Source organism: Pseudorca crassidens, chromosome 13 (genome assembly GCF_039906515.1).
Source record: "Pseudorca crassidens isolate mPseCra1 chromosome 13, mPseCra1.hap1, whole genome shotgun sequence".
Taxonomy (NCBI): Eukaryota; Metazoa; Chordata; class Mammalia; order Artiodactyla; family Delphinidae; genus Pseudorca; species Pseudorca crassidens.
In genome coordinates, this window is record NC_090308.1 from 70,632,647 (window position 1) to 70,653,199 (window position 20,553).

Sequence of the window (20,553 nt, forward strand, 5' to 3'; positions counted from 1 at the left end):
CCTCCTCCCCTCCTGATATAAGGTAAAGTTCAGCTGCCACGGGCAAGAAATCTGCCTGCATTCTAAACCCTGCACTGAGTAAGAGGCAGTGCGAAAGTGACAGGATCACTGAGAAAGCTCAGCCCATGGGGCTCAGGTAACAGGACCTGCCTAAGACTGAGGCTGAAACAGGAAAACTGCAAAACCCCTTCTACCACCACAAGTCTTACATCAAACAACAAGTAAGAGCAGTCTGCCACTGGGAGAGGGGCAAGAACATGGTGAGAGACCCTATGCAAGTATATAGGGCAAGCTGTCAGTTAAGAAGAGTAGAACAGGGACAATGAAAAAATCCTCCAACACTAAGGCCCCGCATCAAAAACAAGGTAGCAGTAACCTACTGCTGGAGGAATCTGAAGTCAGTGGTGCACCAATGATAACAATAACAACCACCCCAAACCCAGATCAACTACTAACTAAGCTGACTCAACCTAATTGCCAGAAAAAGTGTACCATTTCTTTTTTTTTTTCCTTCTGTTAAAGAAAGGCAGACTGCCACATGCAGCAGCTCATTTGGATGTGTGTGGAGTACTGGAAGCTTGACCACCCTACGTTCTCCTACAAATGACCCTGAGAGCTTGTTTGCAGGTTCTAGCAGGGGAGCGCAGCTACTCATATACCCTTGACGGAAGAACAGTCCCCCTCTATCGGGCAAGGTCATCCTCTTCAACCAAGCATGCAGCTTCAAGAGGGATGCACATGGAGTGGTGAGGGAGGAAGGGGAGACCCGCCTAGCCATCCAGGTCAGCCGAATCAACCCTGGTGATCAATGGGGTGACAGATGTCGCAGCCAGATCACCCTCACATCCAAAAGTGTACCATCTCTGAGTATAAACACCTCAAGTTCTACTGTTCATCTATACTCAATGTGTAACACACAATCAAAAAATTGAAAGACACATTTTTCAAAATGTTAAAACCCACTGTCAACAGAGAAAAACAGCAATACAACCAGACTTAGAGATGGTGCATATACTGGAACTTATAGGACAGATACATTAAAATAACTCTAATTAATATATTAAAAGATCTAGTAGAAAATAAGGTTGACACTTAATAAACGGGAAATTTCAGCACAGAGATGAAAGCTATACAAAGAAGCCTAATGAAAACACAAAAAATGAAAAACATGATATCAGAATGAAGAATTCCTCTGATGAGTTAATCAGCAGACTAGACACAATAGAGGAAAAAATAAGTAAACTTGTAGAAAAGTCAACAAAAATGATCAAACTGAAACACAAAGAAAAAAATGAGTGAAAAAACAGAATGGTGCATCTAAGAGCTGTGGAACAATACAGGCTAACGTATATGGAACTGGAATCCCAAAAGAAGAGTAGAAGTATTTGAAGAGATAATGGCCCAAAACTTCCTAAAGTTAATTTAGAGAACCCCAAGCAGAAAAAATAAAAGGAAAACCACATCATAGTCAAACTGCTGAAAAGCAAAGTAAAATTTTAAAGGCAGTCAGAGAAGAAAGAAGCCTTACATTCTACAGGAAAACAATTAAGAATGACAACAAGGGCTTCCCTGGTGGTGCAGCTGTTGAGAGTCCGCCTGCCAATGCAGGGGACACGGGTTCGTGCCCCGGTCCAGGAGGATCCCACATGCCGCGGAGCGGCTGGGCCCGTGAGCCATGGCTGCTGAGCCTGCGCATCCGGAGCCTGTGCTCCGCAACGGGAGAGGCCACAACAGTGAGAGGCCCGTGTACCTCAAAAAAAAAATGACAACAGAGTTCTCATCTATGCAAACTAGAAGATGGAGTGACATTTTTAAAGCACTGAGGAAAATAAACTGTCAACCTAGAATTTTATACCCAATTATAATGTATACTCAAAATGAAGGCAAAATAAAGATGTTTTCAGATGAACAAAAGCTGAGAATTCATTGCCAGCAAATCTGTAGTGCAAGAAATGTTCTTTAAGGGAAATCTGGATCAACACAAAAATATACCAAGCACTGAATATGGTAAAAATGTGGGTAATTTTTTTCATTTTCTTAATCTCTTTAAAAGATAAGTGACTGTCTAAAGCAAAAATAGTAACATGTCGCAGGATTTATAGCATATGCGGAATGAATAATAGCACAAGACGCTGGAGAAGGAAATGGAAGTATATTCTTACACTGTATGTAAAATGGTATAATATTATTTGAAGGTAGACTGTGATAAATTTAAATTGTGTATCATAAACCCTTACAGCAATGACTAAAACAAAGATAACAAAAAGGTATAAAGAATAAGTTAGTAGTGAAGATAAAATGGATTCATTAAAATATAATGATGACTATGTCAACAATAGGTGAATCTAGCCATGTGAAGGGTTTCTAGAGTTCACGGCATCACTTTTGCAACTTTTTTTGAAAGTCTGAAGCTTTTTCAAAATAAAAGGTTTAATTGAAAATATTAATGGCAAAAAATGGCCCTGAAGAAATCTCCAATATTTACTTAACCCCTACAGTGTGCAAAGTCTACAAAAGGAAATATGAAGCTGTACAAAGGAGAGAGAACATAGGATCCCCATCAGGCTGCAGCTCACATTCTATGAGCTCAAAAATGAATAACTGACCATGAGTATATATCAGAAAACTGTCCAGAAATAACAAACTTTTTGATTAAGGAATTGATATATTCCCTAACTCTAAGAGCAACTCTAAGAGCAATGTAACCTGGAAACAGCAAAAATGAAAGTCCCTCAACTGGTCACTGTTTTGTGAAAACATTAAAATATCCCTACCATATGTGGTTTAAAAGTCCTACATGTGATTCAAAGGATATTTACTGAACACTGCCCATGAGCCATGCCCTGTACTAGATGCTAGGGGTAGGGAGAGAAGCTGCATAGTAATACCCTGAAACTCAATTTAAATAAAAAGACAAAAATAGAAGAAATGGCCCAAAAACGTTATAGATGTTCTAACAGAGGACATACATCAAATACTGAGGAAGAAAGTCCAGGGGAAGAAGCAAAGTCCAAGAGGACCAGAAAAAATGAGAAGACTGAAAGGAAGAAGCTGTTGGAAGAAAGAAAGGAAAGAACTGAGGGTGTTTCAACAATGTAGGATTAACAACTACCTGAGGTCACAGAAGACGCTGGAGGAGGACTGATAAGAGCACATAAAGGGTCAAGCCTTAGAAAAGAGTGTGCCTTAGAAAGAATGATGTCTTTGACTTTCCAATACAAGAAACTGAGAAGAAAGAATACAGGTATCACTAACTTGAAGCTCCTCATATTCACAGCGAACACCTATGTGTTGCACTTGCGCTCTTTCTCTCACACAATCACACCACCTAGACTTCGCACGTGCTTTTTCCGGAACCTGTAATATAGTTCCCCTTCCTCTCTGCCTGGTTAATGCCCATTTACCTTTCATCTCTACTCAATCTCCTGGAATCTTCACTCTTAGCACAGCAGACCTCTCCTTCACAATACTCCTCAGACTTGAGTAACACTTTGTGTTCCCTGCCAGATTGTGAATCCATAAGCAGGGGCCAGCTCTGTTTTAAATTTCCATGTCACTCCCCAGAACCTGTTATCATGCATGAAACATAGTAGACCCCAAGAAATACTGATTAATAAATGAGTGAACCAATATAGAGAAAGTTAAAACCTATAGTCTCTATTTTTTATGAATGACAACTACACACAAAGTCACACAGAAAGCAAAAGCTATTATTTCATTAAATTACTAAAAATAAAAATTGCCTTGGAAGGCTATCCTGTATGACTGTTAATTAGCAATGCTATTTAGCACAAGGGAAGAGCTACAAGTAACAGGCACTCCATCGTAATTTCATAATAAATTAATTCACGAATGGCACTCAAAGTGAGTTACGCGTAAAGGCTAGGCCAGGATCCAATCTAGAGTTGAATATGATAAAACAGGAAGCAGTACAGTGTAGTTTAAGCATAACAGCTTAGAATCAGGTTGCCTAGGTTAAAATACTGGCTCTACTCTCATCAGCTATGGCTTTGGCAAGTTACTCTATGCTCTGTAGCGGGCATTAATGTTTTCCCTACCCAGTGTCCACTCCCCTTCCAGCAACAGCAGCAGTTTTTCTTCAAGGAGTCACATCCTCCTCCCTGACTCTTCACTGTGGCCCCTCTCTAGGCTACAGGATGAACTTGTGACCTAGGTTTAAGTGATTAAGTACACCATTTCCCCCTAAATAGAACAACAATTCCAGCAACGAGAACATGATCAAAACTGTGCCAATCGGAGCCAATTCCAAGGCTTTTCTTTTAGCTATTAGATAAAAGGAAGAGAACCTGAAAAGAACTGGGGTTACAGTTGCTGTGGTCATCTTGCTGCTATGAAGAGTTAGTCCTAAAATGGAGCAAGCCCAGAAGGGAAACTGACAGACAGTGTGAAAGCAGATCCTGAGGACACCACCTGAGCCCCTGTACCAATCCTCTCCTCAAGTCAGCTCCACCTGTAACTTTTTAGCCTTCTGCTTAATCCAAGTTAGGCTGGAGTTTCTAACACTTACATCCATGAGTCCCCACTAATACACTTTCTCAGCTGCAGTTTCATCATTTGGAAAATGAGGATTCGCTAAGCTTCCGTGCCTTCATCTGTGAAGCAGAATACCTACTTCATAGGTTTGTCGGGAAAAGTAAACACTTAGCACATAGCACAGATCTCACACATCATCAACCTGCTGTTTAAAAACAGAAAACACTTCTTATAAAGAATACTGAGCTATATATGTGATTTTAATTAAAAATCTGAGAATTATGTGACTGGATAATAAGTGAGCAAAAACCTCTGGTAAAAAGATAATGGCAACAGCTAAAATGTAAATTGGGATAAAAATCCCAACACTGAGTTTCCTGCTACCAGGTAATTCAGACATTAACTAAGACTATAACAAGAGTAATTGCAAGCAAATTATCACCACAGAAGTATAGATGCCAATGTTGAAGAAGAGAAATTAAAACAGTCACCTCCCCAGTAACAAGAGTAGAAATCAGTGAATAGAAAATGGACAAGGAACAGAGAAAATCAAAGCCAAAAGTTAAGACTGATAAACTTCTGGTAAGACTGATAAAGAAAAAAAACAAAAAAACCAAAGACTATCAATATTAGGAATGAAAAAGGGTCTATCACTATAGAACCTAAAGACATTAAAGAGATAATAAGAGCATGTTATAAACAACTTTATGCCAATATGGTAAATAACAGATGAAATTAACAAATATACTGAGAAATGTAACTTATAAAAACTGACACAAGAAAAAGAGAAAATTTGAATTGCCCTAAAAATTTCTTTAAAATTGAATTTGTAATCAAAAACTTTCTTATAAAGGAAATTTCTAAATGTTGGCTGAAGTCTGTAAACCACTGTGTCAATCAAGCAAAACACCTGAGGGTTAGATGAGGCCCTCCCCCACTCGCCCAGAACACCAGTTTTTTCCCCTCTAGTGGATTTTTAGTGAATGGAAAGGGTGGTACAGAGAGAGGAAGAGTCAAAAAAAAGAAAGAAGAGATTGAATAACAATTAAGGAGATAAAGACAGAGTAAAAGTAAAAGAAATGGAATGGTCTCATATGTCAGTAGGACAGAATAAAATCAACAGACTAGATTACCTGCATTAATGGTGTATAATAGGCAACCTGAGAACCTACAGATTAGATTAGAAATGGATGAATAAAGGGAAATAGACCTGAAAAAATGTTCGTTTGTATTTCCTAAACAAGCAAGTGATAGCAGAAGGGAGTTGTTCGAGAATCTGCAAACTGTCAAGAAGCAAGTAAGGAGGCTGCTACACAAAGCAGACGATGTACAGAACAGTTGAGCTGACTGGAATAACAATACAGTATTGTTTAGAGGCAGTCTACATTACTGTGATAATACCTTCTACTAGATATAAAAGCATTAGCTCCAAACTTGAAAAACTGCTTCTAGAAGAAAATTTTCAGACAGAAAAAGTTTCTCAGCTAGAGACAGAAATACTAGTTTCTCAAAACAGCATTGAAGCAGGGAGCTAAGGAAACCTGGAGAAAAGAACTTGGTGTTAAAAAAAGTCAGCTCTCTTCTTGGTGGGTTTGAATCTAACCTAAAAAGTATAAAACTTATTTTACTTTATTATTACTGAAGTATAAATAAAAGATAACCTAAAGAACCACAGTCAATTCTCATTACTCTAGGCAGTTACGTTCTACAAACTCACTTCAAACACTGAATTAGCCAACACTGAACCACTGCTCCTAAGGGAAAATATTAATACAAGGTGAGGTTCCTGCAAGCCCCTGGTCACATTTTTGTCAACCAATCAAAACATAACCTTGTTTAATGTATGTTCTGCTTGACATATTATTCAATACATACTGTAGATTCGTGAACGCTGAATTCACAGCCAACAGCACTATGACTCATGGCTGAACAAAGCTCATCTAACATATATTTTCTCCAGAAGGCACATGACCGCATTCTTGGGACAGCACTTCAGCACTCTCCTTGTGGGGCAGGGGGCATGTATACAGTGAAATCACCAACGAAAAGCACAGGATGTGAAAAATGTCGCACTAAAAAAACGGCAAAAGAGACACTTGTGAGAGAGCTGGAACAAGAAGGCAGAACATTGCCTTGTCTGACCTCAGCTAGGAACGTGTGCTCGGGCAGCAACAATTTTTCACTGCACTGTGCACATCTTCAAATTACTATGAAAGCACTATGAGTGCTGATTTGGGGGTTACAAATAAATTTTAGTGAGTAGGCAAATTTGAAACCCAGCAATAATGAGGATTGATGCACTCATAAAAATTTACACTACTGTCATACAAGTAAATTTTTTAAAAGTTTACTGTAAATGAACCTAGAAATCTAGGAAACGGTAATGGAAAAATACCATTTCTTGGAATCAATCTGCCAAGATTTTTTAGTTATTGAAACATGAAAAATACAAACCCACTAAAAGTCACTTTTACAATGGTCTCAAGCAGGCCTCTTCAATTTACTAGCATATGACAATCAGCATTAGGAGAAATCAAAGTATGTTCATTTCTAAGTTATAAATGAAATCCATTAAATCCCACTTGGGGAACTGCATTCACTAAATTTTTTTTTTTTTTTTTTTTGCCGTACGCGGGCCTCTCACTGTTGTGGCCTCTCCCGTTGCAGAGCACAGGCTCCGGACGCGCAGGCTCAGCGGCCATGGCTCATGGGCCTAGTCGCTCCACGGCATGTGGGATCTTCCCAGACCGGGACACGAACCCGTGTCCCCTGCATCGGCAGGCGGACTCTCAACTACTGCGCCACCAGGGAAGCCCTTCACTAAATTTTTAACAGCAGAATGGCCAATATATTTACTGTAATCAACTTTTTAGAAATATCATTTATTTAAACGGACTGTTATTGAGTATCAGGCCACACTTCCCCTCACCCTAAGATTAAAATGATGCCAAAAGATGATTTCATGACTTAATACATCATTACCCACACTGATTACATACTACAGTAAAATATACTACAGAAAAAACAAAGTCTGATCTAGGCTCTACAGAGCTCTCACAGATGAGTGATTTAGATTTTTACTCAAACACCTAAATGTTCATGTTCAAATCTTCACATATTTGTAAATCATCTTTAGTTCTTGACAGAGAGACAGAGAGAAATAGCAATAAAAGAGAAAACTACAATTGCATGAATTAACGGGAAATTCAACAAAATTTTTGAAAAAGCTCTCTCTCTCCCATCCAGTCCCTCAATGTCCCAATTAACTCCTATTGCATTATAGGAATTACATACTTTACACAGAAAGGTGAGAATTAAGTGAACAAATCAGAAACTCCATAAACCTGCCTTTGAGATCATTCCAGACCAATGCCCACATTTTACAGTCAGCTGCCAGCCAAGTGCTCTTTTTACACCATCATTTTTACGAACGTGACTAGATTTAGCACACCTGAACATTAAGCAGAACAGCTATGTACTCAAAAAAAAAAAAAGTCCCCCAAATATTAGCTATAAAAACCCATGCCAAAGTGTATATTTTCTAAAGAGACACTGTGTCTCCCTTGGTCTGATCAAGCTGAAATTTGAACTGATCTAAAAATGGGGCAATTGTTAGAAAAGGAAGAATCCAATACTTTAAAAAAAGAAAAAAATATATACCTTGATATCATGCTTCCCTGTGGTAGAGCTTTGATTAAAACTTGGGTCCAAACATTAGCACTGACCTTCAAAGCTAAATTGGCATACATTCCCTTTAAGAAGGTATCACTAACATTTTAAATTAGAACAGCTAAGAAGAAAAAGACAATTACATTCAGTCCTGTGCTTTCTTCTACTTTCATAGAGGATTGTGTCAGAAATTACCGGGAATTTGTCTGTCATCCTACTTTGTCTGTCATCCTCATTCATCCTACTTTGCTGCCTTTGTCAACATCCTGGTTCACCTATTACCACCTGAACTTCTGTAAGAGCTAAATGCTTTCCTAGTCTCATTTCAATTCACTATGCCCACCACCAGACTACCTTTTCCAAGGCCTTCTCTGTCCCCACATTCAAGCACCTCCAGCAGTTCACACTGCCATCAAAATTAAGAACACAGTTCTCAGCTTGGCTTTCAAGGTCCTCCATAATCTGCCCTAACATGCCTTCAGAGTTTTCCTTCTTATAATTCTCCAACAGGCAGCCTAAGCTCCAGAACATACCTCCAGCTTTTCTGTGTCTAGACCCTTGGTTAGCATTTCCCTCCGCTTGGGTGTACTTCCCCCTCCCTGCTGGTTGAAATCCTGTCCACCCTTTCAAGGCTTATCTCTATCACAAAAGCATCTCTGATGTTCCTAACCCACACGTCCCCCTCCCTGCAATCTGACATCACTTTCTTCATAGCCCTCGTAGGGCACTTCACTCAGACTTGTCTACCAGTTATTCATCTTCTCCTCCTAGAGTGGAGGGTGCCAGGGCAGGGCCTAAATCAAATGTTTCTTTATTAAAATTAAAAACCAAACTCTGTCAAAAGGGAAAAAAAAAAAGACACATCCTACTTTGCAATCCGGGGGGAAAAGCCCAATTATTAGTAGGGTAGAATACATTCTCCAACAGAAACTTTAAAAGAATTTATCCTTAAATCAACAACCTTACCGGAAGAGTGTCATCCATTCAAATCATTACGGGAGATATGTAACTGGGAGCAACATGTATTACTTTTTAAACATAGCAAACCCGTCCCTGACCTCCATCAGTACATCAAATGAATAAAAAAGTATGACTGCATTGTAACGATGCCTCATTTATCTAATAGCGCTAGGATGTGAAGGGTTCACATGAGAGAGTTTTCTGAAAAAGTGGCTTCCTACTGCAGAAACAGCTCAGACACCCCCATAGCCTGGACCAGCTGAGAAATCCTCGTGGGAAACTGACCTCCACTTCACCCAGGCCAGCAGAAGACACTTGGGCACAGTGGGGAGGTCATTTTGTGCCAGTTACCTGCACCTGGTAAACAGGTATGCAGCACGGAGAGAAAGCAAGGAGGGTATTAAAAACCCTATCAAATGGCAAAAGGAGCTTTTTGTGTCTGGCAGAATCCTCATTCCAAGTTACTGGTCTATCCACAGTGTATTTCCCTGAGAAACTTTGAAAAGTTGAGCATCTGTTCTTCTGCCTCAGAACAAGCTAAGTCGTCCCCTCCTGGAAGATTCCATACCCTCTGCCGCTGAAAAACATTCCACACTCTAATTATATCTGTTACGGATTGAATTGTGTACCCCCAAATTCATACATTGAAATCCTAACTTGCAATACTTCAGAACATGACCTTATGTGGATACAGGGTCAATGCAGATGTAATTAGATGAGGTCATATTAGAGTAGGGCAGGCCCCTCCTCCAATATGACCCATGTCCTTATAAAAACAGCAAGTTTGGACCCAGACAATCACACAGGAAGAATGCCATATAAAGATGAAGTCAGAGATCAGAGTGATGCCACCACAAGCCAAGCAACTCCAAGATTGCCAGCAAACCACCAGAAGAGAGGCGAGAGGCATGGGACAGCTTCCTCTTCAAGCCCAAAGAAGATACCCTGATCTTAAAGTTTAGCCTCCAGAACTGTGAGATAATAAATTTCTGTGGTTTACGTCACCCAGTTTGTTGAATTCTGTTTGGGCATCCCTAGCAAACTAACAGTGCTACTGGTGTCTTTCCATTTACTACACCACTGATCTACTGTGACAACCACCTCTTCAAGTAACCAAATTTCTTAAGAATGGTAAGTGTTGCACTAGTTCAACAAACACATACTGATGACCTCTATGTGCCAGGCACCAAGGACACAGCAGGGGACTGACATGGTCCCTGCCCTCATACAGGTGACAGTGTCATCAGGATAACTGACAACAAACCAAAATTATACAATGATAAAATTACAACTGCGATAACAGCAATAAATGACACACTTCCTTTCTTCTTTGAACTGAGGATAGTGGATATACTGAACCCCATCTAGATGACTCAAGGACATTGCTGTGGAGACCCAGTGCACAGCTGCAAGCCCTTAATTGTTTTTGCTTCTCTCCCAGATACCAGGCTGTAGGACACCATGAGATCTACTTCCATCAACTATCATTCTTTCTCTGCTCACTCTCTCCCAATCTATCCATTTCTAGCCTGGGGGTTCTAATTTGCTGTGGGCTAGAAAAATCAGGTAACTCATATTGCTAACAAGCGTGGATTAAGTAATAAAAAGTGCTGCAAGTGAGAACTAAGGATTTGGCTTTAATGTGGGTTTTCTGATTTACTTTAGATTCTCAGAGACATTTTTTCCTACAGAATTCTGTTACACGGCACAAAGGTGGAACATTATTCCATACAAACTAGGTGTTACTGAATAATTTTATTACTTTGGTATTAAATTGCCTGGTAAACACTTGTTTTCTTTCAAAGGGAATACAGTACAGGGATGCTATGTGAACAGAGACTTAGGGAAGAAATACTGCCCTAATTCAGACCCAAATTCCGAATTAGAGAATTTATTGCCCAGTGTAAGGCATATTTTTGTTATCTAATTGCAAATCATATCACCAAATAACAGGACCAAGGGGCTATACAGCATTACAACTGGAAACCCTAGCCAAAACGTTTTGCAGTACATAATAAATACCACCTACCTCTTATGCATATCCAACAATCATCTTTTTTGTTGTGTTTTTTAAGTTCTTCTTCAGTTACTTCAATTAATCTTCCTTTTAATCCTGTTAGGTCCTTTCCACTTTTGGTCAGTCGAATCCAATCCATAAGACTTCTGCCCTGTTTCAGAGGGACCTCAAAAAGGAACAAGGAAGAATTCAGTGTGGCTTTTTCGAGTCAGCTGCCTTCCCTTCCCCTTCCTGCTGCTGGTCCTCAGGCCACTTCATTATTGATTCCCACTCCAAAAGATAAGAAAACTCAAATATAACAATTCTAAAAGTCTTCTTCAGCTTTAGGACGTGGTATCAGAATTATAAATGGAACCCTATATAAAGTACCTGGGCCATGAGGTGTGGCTTAGAAATTCTGGCACACAAATGTCCATGCAAATGGTATCATAGTACAAAGATAGTACTGAACCCAGAGTCAGAAAACAAATTTTGGTCCTGGCTCTACTGCTAATATGTTCTAGTCGCTTACCAATTTGGACCAAAATTTCTTTGCCTTAAAAATCAAGGGATTTGATAGAAGAAAACAGAAACTGGCTGAAGTTGATTTTCTGGGTTTTCAACATACACAGAATATTAGAAATCACATGAGATGGTAATATGTTTTCTAAGAATCCACTGAGAAACAAAGGTTATCAAATAATGGAAAATATTAAAACGGTGGCTCCCCATATTCCTTATAATAATGTCTCTAAACTGTCACACTCTAGGGAAGGGGTTGGCAAACTGGCCTATGCCCGTTTCTGTATAGCCCTTGAGCTACGAGTAATTTCCACCCATGGTGGTGGTGCTGGTGGTGAAGAGACTGAATCCTTATGACGCCCTCAAAGCCTAAATTATTTATTACCTGGGCTTTGCACAAAACTTTGCTTTCTCCTGCCTAGAGGGTTTAATAACAGGATGTTTGGGATTTTGTGGGTTTTGGTTTTTTTTACAAAATACATTTTCAAAGCTTTTAGATAAGAGGTACAATTAGTGTTTTAACCAGTTGCGACACCCTAGTGGAAATTTTTCAAGACATCTAACCTGTATAACTAGTTTGTAACATAGTACCAGATAACTGTTTAACATAAAAGTAGTCATATTCAAGGAAGTTTATTGCTATTTGTGTCCCCCCAAAACAGATTGAAATCCTAATCCTCAATGTGATGGTGCTAGGAAATAGGGCCTGTGGTAGGTGATAAAGTTGTTGCGATTAGTGCCCTTATAAAACAGGCATTAGAGAGTTCCCTCACCCCTTCCGCCAAGTAAGGACACTAAAAAGATGGCTGCAAACCAGGAATCGGGGTCTCACCAGACACAGAACTGGCCAGTGCATTGATCTTGACTTCCCAGTCGCCAGAAGTGTGAGAAATAAGTTTCTGTTGTTTATAAGCCACCTATGATATTCGGTTAGAGCGGCCCGAAAGTACTAAAACACACATCTCACTTTCCTGAATCATATCTGTTTTAGATATTCAATTGCCCCCGAAATAACCAAGTTAATAGGTCTGTGGTGCCTTTCCAGCTTCACATTCCTTCTTACCAATCCACATCATCCCAATCTTACCATCGCTAAAACTCTCTAGGTCTCTTGGTCTTCATAAATGAAGTAAAGTGTGAGAATGCATATGATCTTTCCCATCCCAAACCACTTCTTTCGCCATTCTATCACCTGCAGGTAGTAATCTTTTGGAAATGCAAATCTAAGCTAGGACCCTCCCTCCTTCAGTGGCTCCTCATAATCCTTATAGTAATGTCTCTAAACGCCCTCGAGTGGTTTACTAGGCCCTTCATCATCTGGTCATAGTTTACCTCACTAGCTCCACGTCTTAACTTTTGCCCCTTCCCATTCTATGCTTTTAGGTAAATGGAAACTGATTCCGCTCTCTCCCCCGCAGACATTACTTCCTCCAGAAGCCTTTTCTGACCCCGACTCCTTCAAGGTCATAACAGACTGTTACAGTCCCTATGGTATTTATAACTGCCTCTTTACTAGTCTGTGAAGCTTGCTGGACTAAACTCTTTGACAACAGAGATGTTGGGGCCCAGGGCAAGCCATGCAAGAGGAACACTTTGACTGTCCTCTTTATCTCCCTGAAAGCAGGAAATAAATCTCCCATGTGAAAGGTGCCCTCCCTCTACTGGGAGGTAGAAACACATCCTTCTCACCAGAGATAGGAAATTCAGGGCCAAGAAGCCTGTAAACAAATCTTGTTATTTGTTTACTAATTTACCACGCAAGCCCAAACTTTGCTCAAATTCCTTACCAATTCAGTATCCAGACCTAAGTTTCTTTGTCCCATCAATTCCTCTCAAATGTACTGTCTGTCTGAAAAGTATAAAAGCTGCCAGTTTTGGTCACTCCTTAGTGTAATAGGGAAGAATCTATTACAAGTTAATCACTAAAGGGATGTCGCCTATAAGTTTAAATTACACATAATGGCCCATCTCTGGGAACCCGGCTATCCGGGCAATGAGCATTAAGCTAAAATACCTTTATTTAGCTCACAGGAAACATCCTGACCAGGCCCACCTGCGAATGACTGCAGGGACGAAGAAATTAACACATCCTCTCTGGAGGCTGATGGGAAACAGGGAATGTTTGACTTTACTCCCTCCCCTTCTAGTATAAAAGAAGCCTGAATTCTAACTCAGGCAAGATGGTTCTTTGGGGGATGAGCCCACCAGCTTCTCCGTTTGCCGGCTTTTCAAATAAAGTCATGATTCCTTACCCCAGCAATTTGTCTCCCCCTTATTGGCCTGTCGTGCTGCAAGCAGTACGAGCTTAGACTCATAACATTAGATCCCATTTCTACAAGACTTCTGTGCATGCCAATTAAGTTTGTTTCTTTTCCTCCTGCTAATCTGTCTTGTGTCACTTCTGCAGAAATTTCCCCCTCCCCAACAGAGATCACATCTCCAGCATATGGTAGGGTCTCAATAAATACGGTACTGAGACCCAAATATGGTAGGGTCTCCATGTCTCTGCTTCTTATTTGTAGAAAAAGCTTCAGTCTCCTAGGCCTTCCCAGAGTTCCAAAGAGCAGAATCAAACAGCTAATGACTATAGAAGTGAGAAATACAGAAACCAAGGAAAAGTAGTCAAGCAAGAAAACTACTAAGAGCTTGAACAATAGTCACAGGACTCCTAGTCCCTCCTGAAGAGATACACACAACAACATGATGCATATCCTTGAGTTCTTTTACAGCAACCAGGACCCCAAGGGATAGAAACTGCTGACCACAAACACAAAGGCCCCAGCCTGGCTGGAACAAGAAGGTTGTGGATTGAGATTTCTAAAATATCACCATGTTACCTCACCACCAACCAAACAGAAGAATGTCCGCAAGCTAATCATGCTCCCTGGACCCTCACCCCAAATGTTGCCTTTGATAACGCTTGCCTGAAAGCCATCGGGGAATCTGGGTGTTCTGAGCACTAGCTGCCCATTCTCCTTGCTTGGCGCCCTGCAAATAAACGCTGCACTTTCCTCCACCACAACCCAGTATCAGGAGATGGCCTTCGCTGAGCGTCAGGAAAACAAACTCAAGTTCAGTTCGGCAACAATTTCACAAAGGGGGAAAAAATCGTCTGAGTTTTCTCTTGAATTGCAGAATAATCGCATTTTATTCTCTTTCTGGACCCAAAGACTCACCTTTCCCATCACCACCTGAGAAAACGTTTGTCTTTGCCTCTAAGTTTTCTCCTTTAAATGATACTGAGAACATGGCTGGTAGTTTTAATGGAGAAGGGCAGCAACTCTCATATTCTAATCCAGAGATGCTTTCTTTGAAAAGGCTCTACTATTCAGCCAAGCACTTAGCTTAAGGAGAGAAGCAGGTCAAACACCAAGGAGACGAGGACACACGACTGGATGGCTGCATAATATATGCAGCAATAAGTGAAAAGTCACAGTCAGAGTCACATCACATCAAGCCTACTGGGTCCAAGGCAGCATTTCTTAACCAGTTTTCTCTTCTGTGAAATGGAGATAATGAAAGCACCCACTTCATAGGATCATTAGAAAGATTAAACAAGTTAATACATGTAAAGCACTGAGGTCTTCAGTAAGCACTAAATAAATCTCAGTTTTATTATTATTACAGTTGGGGCGATAGACTTCTGAAAATCTAATGAAAGCTACAGATCCCTGAACCCATAATTGTGATCTAGAGTCAAACTCCAGGTCCATGTGGAGAACATAGAGAAAGTTGGTGAAGTTCCCAAATGATGTCAATGCTAAGGCTCAAGAGTCCAGAAATGAAAAAGGAGTGGCCCGAGTAGGTGGAAGTCTTGCAAACAAAACATGAAGATGTGGTTATTGAATGAGGAACTAACAATCAACAGAAACAAGCAGCATTCATGTTGCAATGAACACAGGAGACAATTCTATTAAATTCTGCAAATATAAAACACATTTGTGTTCCACCTGTTGGTAACAGAAGCTACATGCAACAAAAAGTTAAAGAGTATCATATTAGCTTCAGAGTCAGCAAATGACATCAGTAGAAAAGGCAGTGATAAAACAATCAGGTACCAGAGGAAGACAGAAAGGCAGTGTGACTTGGAGAAGCGTCCGTAAACCTAACTGGAGGTTTGCAGACACCTGTTCTCGCTTCTCCAATCTTCCCTAGCTCCCGGAGTCCCCACCCTTGGCGGGATGATCACTGGTCTCTGTCGCTAGTGCTCAGCCTTTCCTCTCTTCTAGGGAACTCACATCGCTCACAACCCCTTCGGAAAGTGAACAAAAGAACGGAGAGGAGGTTATGTTTAAGGAAGGAAGCTAATACTGAATCCCTACAATATAGGACGCACAGAGCCTGGCCCTATCATACATCTGAATTTAATTAATGGGGAAAGAGTTGGAAGAAGGGAACTGACAGAACGGGATAATGGGATGGGAAAGAAAAGGGGCCAGTACGTAAGAGGGAGGGAGGTTAGTAGAGTTCGAGGACTGGAAACGGCATGGGATCTGAAAGAGATCGCCAGCAAGGGCGGGAGGGAACGAAAGCTAGAGGTGGGGACAGGAGGTGGGAGAGGGTACGGAAGGAGAGAAAGGACTGTGCCGGAGCATGAAACGCTGGCGAGAAGGAAGGGCTGCGGCACGAGACCGCCGGAGTCACCCGCTTACCTTGCTACGCCCCCCGGTGGAGACGCGCTGCTGCGAGCTGGGGCCCGGGAAAGACTGGGAAGGGACGTTCAGCATCCTGGACTCTTAGCCCGGGCCCTGCCCGGGGTACGCCGCCCGACGGAATAGCTCGGTGCGACCCCTCCAGGTAACACCTCCGGCTCCGGCTCCGAGGCCGGGCAGAGGCCAAGCCCCCGACCCACTTCCGGGGTCGCCCGGGGTGAGGCGCGCCATGACGCAGAACGTCGAGGACGCGAGGGGCGGAGCCAACGAGACCAACGGAGAGCCGGCGGGGGTGGAATCAGGGTAAAGTACGCATGCTCCGTTCGTCCCGCACCCTGAATTTCAGCACCGAAAAGAGGTGACAGCTGTTCCGTGGAAAGATTAAAGGGTGAAGCTGTTCCTAAGCCTTGGTGCTGACTGAATCTGAGAATAAATTCTTGGAGACGCCTGTTAACCCAGAACACAAGTGTCTGCCCGTTGTTGAAGCACTACCATCGCACTGCTTGAATATGGAATAAGGCATTTTGATTTCTCAGAAACTCTCCCTTCTAAGGCACCACGCTGTACAGGAAAGAGAACCTTTAAGAGTTAAGATGTCAAATGCAAACAGTCACTCCTGCTAGGTGAAGAGAACACTTCACCTTTAAGAACTCTCGCTAATGATTAACGAATGAGTCGCAGAGGTTAGTAAAGTCTCTTTCTGCTCCATTCACCCACTCACAAGTTCTTCCTCCTCATCTAACTTCCTCTCTTCCCTGAAAGATAAAGGGGACTGAGAACTGATGCAGCCTATGTCCAAATGTAGCGCTGAACAGCTAGCCACGTTCAAGAGTCAGATAGGTTTCGTTTGGATGCCACCTCTGCAGCTACTAAATGAGCATCCTTCTGCAGGTTACTTTAGTATCTCAATGCCTCATTTCCCATCTGCATAATGGATTTAGGTTTTAGTAAGAATTAAGTGAGACGTCAAGTGCAAATTACCTAGCACAGTGCCTGGCTAATAGTAGGCACTCAATAAATGTGGCTGTGGCTTTTCATACTATTCCACCCTATTAATGACAGCAGCACAAATACTGTGCAGGTAAACACCAGTCCCTAATACTCAAGGTCCAGATTGGTGACCTGGTGGTTTTTTTGCATATCTCTTGGGGAACACACATATCCTGAGAGCAGAACCCAGTAAAAGAAGAAGTTTTCAGGAAAAGAAATATAGTTCTAAGTAACTCTCCATCCTCCTGCCATTACTAACTTTTCCTGACTCTGAAACATGGTTTGAATTTGCTCTATTTCAATTCCTTTGTCCTTAAAGTGCCTGGAAATCAATGCTTATATTTCAATTGCTTGCCACTGCAAAGATTGTATTTGAGCTAAAAGAACTTCATGATCATAGTTTACTATGTTACCTCTCCCGTGCAAAGTGCTCCTGTTTTCTCTTTCATTAAAAGATGATGTATTCTTCTATAAGTCTATGTTTAACCAAAAAAAAAAAGCTAATCTCTAAGAATTTCTTATTTCACTTCCTATGTGAAAATCGTTACATGAGTATCAGGAGCAGGGAACCACAGCAGCGCTGGAAGGTGATGCAGTTAGAGAATGTCTCCTATCTGCCAAATTTCCTAGCTCCCTCGTGGACAGAAATGGAAAAAAAAGTACTATCAAATTCTGGCCTTTTGTCTCCCCTTTTTTAGACTCCATGTAAGTCACATCCATTTAAATGTTTTGTTTTAATTCTGGGGATCCCTCAATGTAGTGCCATAAGTACTAAACACCCATGCTATTTTACTACTGGATTTGAGGACAGCAGAAGGGTATTAAAGTAAGAATTACTTGACTCATCATTCATTAAAATCCCTACAATTTAATAGCCCTAACATTGATTCCCAATTTCAATTATAGACAATGATTTACAACATTTTCACCATCTACTAGCTAATACATAATAATAATGTGTGATTGGAAACATAAGAGGATTGTCCTCATTATCTAGTAAGATAATATTCATCTGTAACTACAACATCCAATGGGGCTCGGTAGGAAATACCAGATGTCACAAGATTCAGTCTTGAAAATTAAATATTGTCTTTCTTTGAAAAGTTTTATTTTCAAAATTATAACTGAAGATAAATTTGTAATTTGATGAAGAGAACCAAATTATCTTTTATAAGCCCCAAATGTTTATAATACAATCAAGGTTCCATTATAAATAAAACCTATTTTTAAATTCCAACATTGAATTATAGTGTAGGGATAAAAAAGGCCAAACTACCATAGTAATTACTAAATAGTTCATTTTATTAATAATTTATATACAAATAAGTTAATTTAAAAGGATTATGATACATTTGTACACTAATCTAATTTGTACCTACAAGCTTTGAATGTCATCAAAAGTAATCAGATTAATTTTCACAGATCAGCTCCTCAATTTCTTCTTCGCTATCAGAATCTTCATAAAATGAAATTGTGGCTTGAATTGGAAATTTTTTCAGAAGAACTTCTGCTTCTTTATATAAGTAATCGTAACACTTTGATTTTGGCCAAAATAGTCTGAAAGAAGCAGACAACATAATATGCTTTATTTTTTTCACATTCAGAATCCTTCTACTCATGAAACGTTCAAATTTCAAAATCTCCATATATTTAACAACTGATTTATGCATTTAGATAGTTTAAAATGCTACTATCACAGCTTTCATGGAGTCTGCTTGACAAAGTATCAGTAACTGGTTAATTACTTTAAATCTTTATCCAAGCTATAAATTGGACCAAATAAATTGACACTAAACCCTTCGTGAGCATAAGATCAATATTTAACTTACTTCAGGCATTATGGATATATTTATTCTTACAAAATACAGAAGAAGGTTTGTCTTCCAAATTCCTTTGGGAAAAAAAATGAATCCTACCATGACATTAAAAATTGTGATGATAGCCAACTTTATAAAGACATCAAAGTATTATGCACCTTACACATAGGCATAAATTACCTAGTATTTTGCTTGAAACGCAGACTTAGCTCTTAGTTACAGATGGAACCAAATCAAGTTTAGAAAAGTACAAAAAGCAACCTTTTCAAAAGGCTACCTCTGACCCCAACCTCGAGCCCATCTCTCTCCCCTTTCCCCATCCAACTAAATTTTGGAACACCATATTAAGATGTTGAGAATTAGACTGGTTTTATACAAATAATTTGTATGTAAACGTGATTACCTCAAAACTTCAAATTTCCAACAAATATTAATCTTGCCATCTGATCTTCTATTATTTTTCATCCAAGTAAATAAAAGGACAAGGCTGAATCCCCAGCTACAGTACACAGTATTTTAGTATACAATAAATAGCCCCACATACCCATATAATAGACTGATTCTAACAAAAAGAAAGTTACATATGTTCACTATACTCTATTTTAAAAGGCAAAAAAGTAGGCCGTGTAGTTTATAAACGTTTCTAGCCAAATAGTTTTTTTTTTTAAGCTTATCAACTGGGTGCCTAAATAAACAACCATCAGTAATTCAGTCATTCAATCAATATTTTAGTGATCTCTTGCGTCAAACATAATTCAAAGATGAATAAATCATGGTCCCTACCTTCATGAAGTTGACAACTGAGTAAAAAGAATCAGAAACACACATTACTACTCAAGATAGAACTTAATAAAAATACAATAAACTTAAGAGAAATACAAAGAAACTGCTACAGTAGTTCAAAAACGGAAGTGCTTATACAGGAAGCAGTTGATTTTCTAATGTGTAAAACTGCCAAACCCAAAGAACGTTGTTTAATTGTTATCACACTCTCTCTCCCCCGGAATCTCTCACTGGCCATTTTTCTTCCAGGGACTTCATACTTTACTGAATTCTCCCCTGTTCTGAGTGATTCTTCCCAGTCACCTTTGTGGACCTCTCTTTCTCTGTAGACAGGTTAGATGCTGGCCTTCCCCCACCATTTTATCAAGAGTGATCATTTCTCCTCTCTCACTCCTCCAGATGACCTGACCCACTGCCATGATTTCCCCAATTTACCAAAGGTTCCCAAGTCTGTCTGTATTTCCACTTAAGAACTTGACTTTGGACCACGAACCTGTATATGCTGCTCCCTACTGGAATATCTACTTGGAGGCACCATAGGCACATTAAATATGACAAATGGAAAATTCGACTCAGTATCTTGATCTACAGTTCCACCAACTTGCGCGTCATTCTGTCTTTTTACTTCTACTTTACCTACCATATCCAATACATCATAAGCCTAATCTAC

At 40.2% G+C, this 20,553-nt stretch overlaps 2 protein-coding genes across 3 annotated transcripts in view; both read right to left on the bottom strand.

Annotated features, from left to right (window-relative positions):
- CYB5R4 (cytochrome b5 reductase 4) overlaps positions 1–16,516 on the bottom strand; it is an 82,827-nt gene extending 66,311 nt beyond the window's left edge. The window contains exons 1-2 of the mRNA XM_067702659.1: positions 16,294–16,516; positions 11,153–11,306 (exon numbers count right to left, since the gene is read on the bottom strand). Of these exons, the coding sequence (XP_067558760.1) occupies positions 11,153–11,306; positions 16,294–16,368 (229 nt within the window). The 5' untranslated portion in view covers positions 16,369–16,516. The remainder of the gene's footprint in view (positions 1–11,152; positions 11,307–16,293) is intronic.
- The window catches only part of RIPPLY2 (ripply transcriptional repressor 2), a 28,546-nt gene that overhangs the window by 5,754 nt on the left and 2,239 nt on the right, over positions 1–20,553 (bottom strand). For both annotated transcript variants that reach the window (XM_067702661.1, XM_067702660.1), the window contains exons 3-4: positions 18,663–18,840; positions 11,153–11,306 (exon numbers count right to left, since the gene is read on the bottom strand). In XM_067702661.1, the coding sequence (XP_067558762.1) occupies positions 18,693–18,840 (148 nt within the window). In that variant the 3' untranslated portion in view covers positions 11,153–11,306; positions 18,663–18,692. The remainder of the gene's footprint in view (positions 1–11,152; positions 11,307–18,662; positions 18,841–20,553) is intronic.